This window comes from Bombyx mori, chromosome 15 (genome assembly GCF_030269925.1).
Source record: "Bombyx mori chromosome 15, ASM3026992v2".
Classification (NCBI taxonomy): domain Eukaryota; kingdom Metazoa; phylum Arthropoda; class Insecta; order Lepidoptera; family Bombycidae; genus Bombyx; species Bombyx mori.
The window spans coordinates 13,668,735-13,679,567 of record NC_085121.1 but is presented as its reverse complement, the minus strand read 5'-3'; the positions used below and the strand labels follow the sequence as shown (position 1 = coordinate 13,679,567).

At 36.8% G+C, this 10,833-nt stretch overlaps 2 protein-coding genes across 6 annotated transcripts in view; one reads left to right on the top strand and one right to left on the bottom strand.

The window, feature by feature from the left end:
* The first annotated feature begins 409 nt into the window (after positions 1 to 409).
* Positions 410 to 6,290, top strand: LOC119630849 (zinc finger protein 883). Of its 4 annotated transcripts, none has more exons than XM_038021385.2 (6): positions 410 to 899; positions 1,958 to 2,074; positions 3,464 to 3,673; positions 4,944 to 5,078; positions 5,323 to 5,394; positions 5,487 to 6,290. In XM_038021385.2, exons 1-6 carry the CDS (start codon positions 818 to 820, stop codon positions 6,170 to 6,172), a joined length of 1,302 nt encoding a protein of 433 aa, XP_037877313.1. In that variant the 5' UTR covers positions 410 to 817; the 3' UTR covers positions 6,173 to 6,290. The 4 variants fall into 4 exon arrangements, with proteins under 4 accessions (XP_037877313.1, XP_062528697.1, XP_062528698.1 ...); XM_038021384.2 differs by having other exon boundaries at positions 432 to 899; positions 1,953 to 2,074; XM_062672713.1 differs by lacking the exon at positions 4,944 to 5,078 and having other exon boundaries at positions 1,953 to 2,074.
* Positions 6,291 to 6,451: 161 nt separating this feature from the next.
* The window catches only part of LOC101742528 (cell surface glycoprotein 1), an 80,886-nt gene continuing 76,504 nt past the window's right edge, over positions 6,452 to 10,833 (bottom strand). For both annotated transcript variants that reach the window (XM_004923028.5, XM_062672712.1), the window contains one exon: positions 6,452 to 10,695. In XM_004923028.5, coding sequence (XP_004923085.1) covers positions 7,517 to 10,695 — 3,179 coding nt within the window. In that variant the 3' untranslated portion in view covers positions 6,452 to 7,516. The remainder of the gene's footprint in view (positions 10,696 to 10,833) is intronic.

Below are 10,833 nucleotides of genomic sequence, written 5' to 3'. Positions count from 1 at the left end.
CGTGATATAATCCGCGAAGCACTGCTCTTGCCAGGGCAGTTAATAGCAAAATTTCCCAGGCTGAGCTCGCCTACACGTTCATGAAGCTAGTGTAGCTTCGCGAGGCTACTAGCAGTAGGTATGGCTAAAAATACAATAAAAAACGTGTACAAATTTTAACAAAATCAAAAGTGTAAAGCGCCAAGTTGACACTTTTTTTTTGTCAGATTGGTGCTACCGTTATTACCGTTAAGGTAATTCTACTTGAGTTAAGTTGTAGTAATTTTGACTTGCATAGAAAATATAGTCAATCCAGTTAAATACGTGATAAATAAACCAAGTTTTTTTAAAATATATCAACAAAATGTCTTTTCCTTTAATTGTGGTGATCCCTTCGCTTTCGATTTCTTGAAAAATGAAACTACTAGTTGTGACACTTGACACTGAACTGTTTATAAATGTGATAAAGTGATAAGGTAACTCGATAAGTGTAATAGTTCTGGCCTTACGTTAAATAGAATATAAACGCGACGCATAGACCTTACAATACTTATTTCATGTCTCCTCTCTCAGAGTGACGTTAAAATAGTAATGAAATTAAAAATTACAACATAACACACCAGAGAATTAATTTATAAAAATAAAAGTAACGTTTATAAAATGTTCCAATTCTTTGTTGCGTGCGTGACACATTTATGTGTACGTTTATTTAGATTATAAAGTAATAATAAAATCAATTGTATCGCTTTTGAGTGACTACTTTCAACTACTTTGGCCATGACAGCTGAAGATTCCACAAACAAATTACAGTGTTCTCTGTGTAATAAGCAATTTAAATATGAAAGTGAGAGAAAGAGACACGAACAAAGTCACTCCCTCCACTTTCAGTGCCAAATTTGTTCTAAGAAATTTAATTTTTTGTAAGTATCAATTTTATAATTAACTAGAGATCCTTCCTCGCTTCGCTTAGGGAACTGTAATTTATTATGAAGATAGATTATGATTAGAATATAGATTATGAAAATAAGATGGCAGATTTTTTTCCTACTTACTTGACACTTATCGTTTTATTTTGGATAATTCACACTATATCTATATAAACGTGTTATTGTGATGTGTCAGCTATATTATTGTAAAGTTTCATCAAAATCCATCCACTAGTTTTTGCTTGTAAGAGTAACAAACTGACAACCATACATTCTTACAAACTTTTGCGTATCATTTCATTCATTTATTTAATTTGTTTAATTTGAGTTAAAATATATTTTTTGGAAATTATTATTTTCCTGAGTTATGTCATTACATACATTTTATTGAATACATTTGCTCAAGTAGTATAGTATGTTTTTAGAGGTTTTTATTAAATTGTCCAATATGTTCATTGATCTATCGATCCATTTATATATGTAATGAAATTTTTCAACATAATTAATAAGCGACTTCAAGACATTGGATTTGCTTTAAAATGCTTGTTTATAAAAACCAGCAGCAGCACAGAAATTGTATAATAATAATAATTATAATAATGTTTTTATTGCAAGTAACCATGACTCATATAAATTGTTAATAAGACTTAGACCTATGTTAGTAGTTATATTTACATCACAATGAATTACTGTCGTAACATCCCATGGGAGATGGCACCACAGCGACCCATGTATACACAGTCCAGCCTGCTTGCGATCATGCTCAGGATACTGTTGGAGCTGGCCCTCACTCTGCTTACCAGAGATGCACACCTCTTACGCATGGTAGCGTAGAAACAATCTATGTGCACGTCTGCAAACATCCCTGATGCGCTACAAAAGCGGGGCAGCACCACCAGCACCCTAAACGCGTTATTATATTGAACACGGAGAGCGTTGTACGATCTTTGAGTATATCCAGCCCACATAACATTACCTGCCTTGACTTTTGCTATTTGAGATTGGTTTTTTTTTTTTTTTTAATTATAACTACATTTTGTTTGTCAGGTCAGCCTTACGGAGACACGAAAAACAGCATTCACGTAAAGGAAGCGTTCAATGTAATAAGTGTGGAGGAAAATTTAGGGATGAAGTTCTACTGAAGCGTCATTTTAATTATGCTCATAAAGGTTTGTACGTAATAGTGCATATAAAATATTATAGTATCAATTGGCAATACTGTCAAAGGTTCTGACTAAGGTAGTCTGTAAAAATAAAGTAGAGGTGAGGCGCTTTATTGTACACCAAATGAATTGCCAATTTTTTTTATAACTTTAGTGGGTGGACGAGCTCACAGCCCACCTGATGTTAAGTGGTTACTGGAGCCCATAGAAATCTACGACGTAAATGCGCCACCCACCTTGAGATATAAGTTCTAAGGTCTCAAGTATAGTCGCTGCTGCGGCTGCCCTACCCTTCAAACCCAAACGCATTACTGCTTCACGGTAGAAATAGGCAGTGTGGTGGTACCTACCCGCGCGGACTGACAAGAGGTCCTACTACCAGTAAAATATCTATTATAATATATTATATAACATATGAAGTAGGAATTTCGTTTCCAAAAATCTTTTCTACCATGTACCATCCGGCTTTGGAATGAACTCCCCTCCACGGTGTATCCCCAGAGCTATGAAATGTCCTTCTTTAAACGAGGCTTGCGGAGAGTACTTAACGGTAGGCAGCGGCATGGCTCTGCCCCTGGCATTGCTGACGTCCATGAGCGACGGTGACCACTTACCATCAGGTGGGCCGTATGCTCGAGGGCCTACAACGGCAATAAAAAAAATTAAAAAAACACGCGTTTTCCTGTCCTTGTTTTGGCATAGTAATTTTGGCATGGCCAATAAATAGAGATCACATTGGGTCTGGACAGACCAAATGATTGTGAAAGATACGGGAATTAGCCAGCAAGCCATACTAGGTCCCTGGTTACGTCTAGGAGTCAAAGAACCGATACGCATCCGGGACTACCACACGGAGCTCTAGGACAAGAGCACTGATGACCTTATTCACTTGGCGTATATTTAGTTCTCGTTCGCGAATAGTTTAGGTTTTTTTTTAATAACCGCGTCCGACGGCCGGTGTTCGAAGTCTAAGTTTTAGGCGTTGCTCAACTCTTGTTTATAGTCTTATCAATGCAATGTCAATTCCTTTATGCAATGCTACTTCAGTCTGTTATTGAATGAATCCCAACGTGGCGATCGATTGGCTTGTTGATTGATAGAATTTCATTTGCTAATAAATACTAAGACGATACAATATATATAAATTATATGTATATATGTTTGCAATTTGCAATTATATGCAAATGAATTTACATAATGGATGAATTGAATTTCTTGAATTACCAATTAAACAGAAATTTATTAATTATAGGATTAATTGATTATATTGAGCAATCTTGACAAGACTAAAAAAAAAAATATTTTTTCACTTTCAAAATTTAGCCGCCCTAAAAAAATTGCCGCCCTGGGTACTTGCCCCGACTGCCCTTAGTGTAAATCCACCACTGCTTGTAGGTACATTTATTTGTGAGGAATGCGGCGCATCATTTAGCAGCAAACCGGCTCTTCGAACTCACTTGAAGATTCACAGACCTGAATCGGAGAGGCGATACAAGTGCAGCGTTAATGGATGTCGTAAGACTTTCAATTTTCCACATCATTTAAAGCACCATGAGCTGACGCACAAAAATGAGAAGCCGCACTTCTGTAGTATATGCGGGAAAGGTAAGTTTCGCAAAGCTGGCGATAACTTCAGGCCAAAATATTCATGCCCAGGTTAATTAGACTATAAATTTTATCAATAAATCGTCAAATAGATGGAATAAGGCCTAAGTAGTAGTACCTAATGAGCGCGCTCAAGCAATGATACCATGCGTGTTTTACGTTCGAAAAAAAAGTCGTGACTCGGTGAAATATTACAGTCAAAAGATAAGATTTTATGTATGAAAAAAAATGTATCTAAGACTGAAACCTCATTCATCATCATTATTCTGCCCTGCTCCCAGTCACCTGGGGTCGGCGCAACATGTTTTCTCCTTCCATACTCCTCTATCATATACCATTTCTTCGCTCACTCCCTTCTTACCCATATCGTCTTTCACGCAATCTATCCATTTCTTCTTAAGTTTACCTCTTCCTCTATATCCTTCCATATTCATAGTTAACATTCTCTTGCCAACCTCATTTTCATTTCGTCTCATCACATGTCCATACCATCCCAAACGCGCACTTCACAGCTTCTCTGTCACAGGTGCCACTTTCAGACTTTCTCTAACATATTCATTCCGCATCTAAGACTGAACCAATTTACAAAAAAAAATTGAGACTCCCGTCACGACGTATTGTGAATAAATCCGGTTCCCACTCATCATGTTTCACTCGGGATCAGCGACTAGAACCCGAAGACAAAATCAAGCGTTGATATTTAAAAAGAAAGTAAAGTTATCTGTTAAAGTAATCTAATTACAAGAGAAAATAATGACTCGAAGATAAAGCTAAATACAATTTAAAATTGTAAACAACAATATCTCGCAACGTGAAGTCTGTCCGCGATCACTGATCTGTGTGCTTAGTGCAAGTTTCTTAACGTTCTCGATAGCGTAAAAGTTAACTCAATTTTGTATGGAGTTGGAACAGCGCCCCTAGCGGCAAACGCACGCAATCGATCTCATTCCATACAAATATGAGCTAACTTTTACGCTATCGAGAACGTTAAAAAACTAGCACTAAGCACACTGATAAAAGGTGAAAAAAAAAACATTTTCTGTGATTAGCTAATAACCTCGATATATAACGTCCTCGATAGCGTCAAAGTTAGCTCAAATTTGTATGCATTTGGAACAGCGCCCCTAGCGGTAAGCTTTACAAGTCCACACAAATTTGAGTTAACTTTTACGCTATCGAGAACGTTGTAAAACTCGCACTAAGCACACTGATTTATTTAAAAAATCCTACAGCGTATTTTTCGGAATGCCTTTCTTATCTTAATTTTTAGGTTTTATACAATCACATCACCTGAAAGCTCACCTCAGAACCCACGAGCCTGATAATTGGCTGTACTGCGATGTAACGAACTGCAAAAAGAAATTTGCTACCGATTATGCTAGGAAAAGACATCAGGAAACTCACAGTAAGTGTATGAAGTTAACATGGATTACATAACAAAATCCCTTGATTATGGTAAGGGTAGTTTGATATCCTGCAATAGTGGGTACCACTTGTCCTTTTCTGCCGCGAAACATTCATTCATTCTGATTCGATGTTTGATATATAATAGAAATTGTGACATGTGTTATTTGAATAATAGGAGGGCCAGAAATTCCCTTCCCTTCATTTAAAATGGAAAATAAAAACTAATTTTCAATTGATTTTAGGAAGTAAATTGGAAATCATAACTACAGATACAAAATCTATAACCGAACCATTAGTTGAGGAGGAAAGTCTACGTAAGCATAGTAATTTAATAAAATACAAATTAAATCTATTTCGCGAATACGTACGTCAGATATTATTATGTCATGTTATTTTTCTTTTTCAGAAACTACCTTATGCACGAATTGTGGTCAAATTGTATTCCAAATTTATTACAACGAACATGTAATTATGTGTAAAAGTAATTTTGATAACAATAAACCGGCATCTCAAAGTTTTTCTTCGGATAAAGAAGCTATTGATCACAGCGTTTCTGATGTAGACGTTATGGAAGACGTAAGTAGTTGTAAGACGATATTGGGCGGTTGTTTACTCGAGTCTGAAGGCCGAGAATGTTTATGTGAACAAATGAGCCGGAGAATTGGCGAGGGCTATGATGATCCAGCTCCCCAATCAGATGCGAATAGCTGGACAAAATCACTAGACCGCGAGAAAAACGTGAGCGAAAACTTCTGTGATGGCTGCGAATGTTCTAAAGTTGACGAAGTTAAAGATACGAAACTCAAAACTTGTTTACAAAACACGATTTCAACAACAATGACTGATTTAGAAAATAGAACTATTAAAGTAGTGAATGGAGCTATAAAAGTGCTTGATATATGCGATATAGTAATGCCAGAAGTAATGGATGCAAAGCAGACAAGTAGATTTGAAATCCCTAATAGTTGCAGGGAAATGCTTGGTGAATGTATAGTCAACGGAAGCGGCGAAGGCTGTTTATGTGCTCAAATGAAATTCGAACAGATAGCCGCAGAAGAAATAGCCAATATTACACCACAACCAAAAATTTAAAAGATATGCATATGATGCTTTATATTAAACGGTAGTTACTACTTTGTATAACAAAAGAATATCCAGTTAATTAATTTTAACATGTGTTCAAATAAAACTTGTTGAGTACTTAATTGTAGCATGTGTTTATTTTGTGTTCATAATTCCTAAAACGAAATACCAATTTTCTTTAATAATAAAATGAACTGTATCATCGAAGTTTCACTAGTCATTTGGCACGTTTATTGGTTTTATATTGCGTACATGTTTGAAGCAAAGAAGATGTTGAATAAAACGAAATTTAATTAAAATTAACTTTAATTATTCACAACATAATTCTTTACAAGGTCAAACATTTATACAAATAATATGTCTTAATTAACAAATACTAAATTAATTATAATATTACTTTACAAATCAGACCTCACTAAGCACAAACGGGATGAATGTGTGCAGCATATCACAACAGAATGGCAGAACATTCAAATTCTCATCACAAATGTGTATCTACAAAATATTAAAGATATTGCATTATATGTAATTAGTAGGTACTGAATTTAAAAAAAGGGACACATTTTGTTTGGTAAAGTCATCCAATGATTAGTTTAATATAATGCAACTTTTTATAGTGGTAACAATCATAATGGGTAATTTTGTAAATCGTACAAGAAATATCAAATCATGTCAAATGAGCAAGACATTATAACTCTTCTTCATAGTCTTGTCTTTGTTCACTGTTGATTTGTCGAAAAGTCATTACGAGGTTTTATTTTTTTCTCAGCCAAGATTGGTTTGTTACCCTACAAGACTTATAAATTATGATTACTAACCTTTGCAAGTATGCAGTAAAAAACGAAATGAGACAATGTACAAACTACTCCGACTCATTTATACATAAAGTATTTGAGTTTGATAAATAAATCATCGCTAATATGGTGTTTTATCTATATCTAAATTCTTGACTTTTTCTAGTTTGACTAGTCAATATGAAAATCTATGAATGATTTAAATTTAAATGTTGTTGAAAAATATATAATTCGTTTCATTAGCTATTAGAAAAAACTGTTACCTTTGCAATAATATTGAATTATTACTGATTATTTGGTCCACATTGATATACAGCTATCGCATACATCACAGTAATCTAAAATAGCACTATATACACTTATTTTAACTACAATGTAATGTTTGTTAAAATTCAGAGCTTTCCAGACAATGATTGAATCCCAGTTATTTATAATAATATGTCTAAAGTTAAAGAATAACCATCGCAATCTTTCTTTAACTAAGGATGTTTAATAGACTATATTAAGCTCTCAGTTAGATGAAATTCTTTCAAATTTTATTAATTCTAATCGGATTATCCTAATAAATATCATTCATGTCTTCCAAAAATGGTAGTCCTGTTGATGTAGGTTCGCGATCGTTTGAAAAGCTGGGCGACTTTATTGGCGGGTGCATTGTTGCCGGCGAGAAAATTTCAGGTAAGTCTGTGGGCCTCACTTCGTAAATTTGTATTTGTGGTATTTTACTCGATCGTTCGTTTTCGCTTGGTTTTTCTGCCGTTAGCTCTACATTATTGTCCGTATTGTTTCTCAGTGATACCTCCTTAGATATTTTAGGTTCTTCTGTTGATTCTTCTCGGATTGTGGTTGTCAGTGGCCCCACGGTTAAAGACACATCTACAGATGGTTCTTGGCTCACAATAGATTGTGATTCTGTTGTTGAAGATATTTCTTTGGATGTTTCCTGGTTTGCTGACGAATGTGACTCTGTAGTTTCTTCTTGGATTTCAGATGGCAGCGGTTCCACAGTCAATGCCAGGTCTGGTTCTTGTTCTTGATTTACTGATGTTTCTAGTTCTGTTGTTTCAACTTGGTTTGTTGATGAGTGTTGATCATCTGTTTCTTCCTTTTGTTCTGATGGTTGTAGCTCTGTTGTTGATGACGTTTCTGTAGATAGGTCTTGTTTGTATGATGACTGAGATTCTGTTGTTGTTTCTTTAACTTTTTGCTCATTTAATGAGGAATCCGTTTCTATTGTTTCTACTTCGTTTGCCGACGAGCCTGGGCTATTTTCTTCATCAGAATTCACTAAGAAATCTTCGTCATTTATCTCTTCCTGGTTTGCTGATATTTGTTGCTCAGTTGTTTCTTCTTGGTCTATTGATGATTGTGACTTTGTTGTTGCTGAAATTTCGTTAGATGGTTCTTGATCCATTGATGATTGAGGTTCTGTTGTATGTTCCTGATTTACGGATGAAACTGACTCTGGTATTGCTGAAATTTCTCCAGATGGCTGTTTGCTTACTGAAAATTGTGGTTCTGTTGTTTCTGTTTGATTAATCGGTGATTCTAGTTCAGTTGTGTTTTTCTGGTCAATGGAAAAGTTCGGTTGTTCTCTCGATCGTTCTTGGTTTGCTAGTTCTGCTTCAGATGTTAATACAATATCTTTGGATGCGTGATTTATCGACGATGGTTGTTCTGTAGTTTCTTCATTATCAATTGGTTCTGGTTCTATGGTCGGGATCGTTTCTCCAAACGGTTCCTGGTTCACTGATAGTAGTTGCTCTGTTGTTTCTTCAGCGTTTGTTGGCGGTTCGGGCTCTATTGTTTGTGCGGGTTCTCTAAATTGTTCCTGGTTTATTGGTGACTGAACTTTGGTTACTTCTACCACCTTAACTGATCGCTGTGCTGTTTCTGGTGCCATTTCTCTAGAACGTTCTTGATTTGTTGATGATGGTGGTTCTACGTGTTCTTCGCGGTCTGTTGATAATTGGGGCTCGGTTGTTGAAATCGTTTTTGTATCTAATTCGTGAGTTATAGATGTTTTTAGGTCTATTACTGGTTCGGCTTCCCCAGGTTGTTCTTGATTTTCCATCGATTGTGTTCTTGTTACATCTTCATTGTTTAATTGAGGTGTTAATGTTGGTGTCATTTCACGGGATTCTTTCTCATTTGTTGATAGTTGGAACTCTGTTGTCTTTTCAAAGTTTATTGATCGCTCTGGCTCTATAGTCGATATCATTTCTCTAGATTTTTCTTGGTTTATTGTCAGTTCTGGGCTTATTACCGGTGTCATTTCTCTCTCTTTTACTGTTTCTGGGTCCGATGTTGGAGTCATTTCACTCAATAGCACCTGGTTTATTGATGGTTCTTTGTCTATCGTCGACTCTGTTTCTATTGTCGGCTCTGTTTCTATCGTTGGCTCTGTCTCTATTGTCGGTTCTGGCTCTATCGTCGGCTCTGGCTCTATGATTGACTCTAGATCTATTGTCGGTTCTGACTCTATTATGTGTGGCATTCCTCTAGATAATTCGTGATTTATTGACGTTTCTGGCTCTATTTTTTGTGCAATTTCTATAGGCTGTTCATCATTCATTGACATATCCGGCCTTAATGTTGTCACTACGTCTCTAGTTGGTCCCTGGCTTAATTCTAATTGTGTCACTGTTGTAGGCACCATTTCATTTGAAGATATTTTGTTTAATGATGTTTCTGGATCCGGCACTGTTTGTTCAGATCGCACTTCGTTTATTGATGTTTTTGGCTCCAGTGTCGGTACCATTTCACTAGATGATTCATGGTTTATTGTAGGTTCAAATACTGTTGTTGTTGTTTCACTAGATTCTCCCTTGTTTACAGATTCTACGTCCTTAGATGTTTCATGGTTTGCTGATGATTCTGGCTCGATCGTTAGTGTAATGTCTCTAGATGGTTCTTGGTTAATTGGGAAATGTGGCTCTGTTGTTTCTTCCTCGTTTATTGATGGTTGTTGTTCAGTTGTTTGCACCGCCTCTTTAAATGGTTCCTGATGAATTAATAAGTCTTGCTCTACTGTCGGTGTCATTTTTATAGATTGTTCCTGGTTTATTGATGGCTCGGGCTCTGGTGTTGTGACTGCATCTTTGGATGCTACTTCGTTTATTGCCGGTTCTGGCTCTGGTGTTGGTTCTGCATTACTATATGACCCCTGGTTTATTGATGGGTTCGGCTCTGGTGTTGGTACTGCTTCTGTAGACGCCTCCTGGTTTATCGCTGGTTCTGGCTCTGGTGTTGGCATTGATTCCCTGGATGGTTCATGGTTTATTGGTGTCTCTGGTTCTGATGATGGTACTGCTTCTTTGGATGGTCCCTGGCTTATTGGTGGCTCCGGCTCCGGTGTGGGCATTGATTCTCTGGATGGTTCCTGGCTTATTGATGGCTCCGGTTCTGGTGTTGGCATTGCTTCCCTAGATGGTTCCTCGCTTATTGATGGTTCCGGCTCTGGTGTTGGTACTGCTTCTCTAGACGCCTCCTGGCTTATTACTGGCTCTGGTTCTGGTGTTGGCATTGCTTCCCTAGACGGTTCCTCACTTATTGATGGTTCCGGCTCTGGTGTTGGCACTGCTTCTCTAGACGGTTCCTGGTTTATTGATGTATCTGGCTGGGGCTCTGGCTCTGGGGTCGGTACTGCGTCTCTTGACTGTACGTCGTTGATTGCCGGTTCTGGCTCTGGTGTTGGTTCTGCATCACTAGACGGCTCCTCATTCATCACGTTATTATCTGAAAAGATAAAGAGCAGACTCTTTACTGTTTATTTTACTAAGTTTTTACATATTATCAACCCGACAAATAGTACTGTAATATTGCACCATAATTAAAATTTAGCGGACGCGTTACATATATGTTTTCTGGGGATAG

Coding starts and splice junctions, on each gene's coding strand:
- LOC119630849 (XM_038021384.2), top strand. CDS start 757: ATGACAGCTGAAGATTCCACAAACAAATTACAGTGTTCTCTGTGTAAT. Junction 2,075..3,463: donor TTTTAATTATGCTCATAAAG/GTTTGTACGTAA, acceptor CACTGCTTGTAG/GTACATTTATTTGTGAGGAA. Junction 3,674..4,943: donor CTGTAGTATATGCGGGAAAG/GTAAGTTTCGCA, acceptor CTTAATTTTTAG/GTTTTATACAATCACATCAC.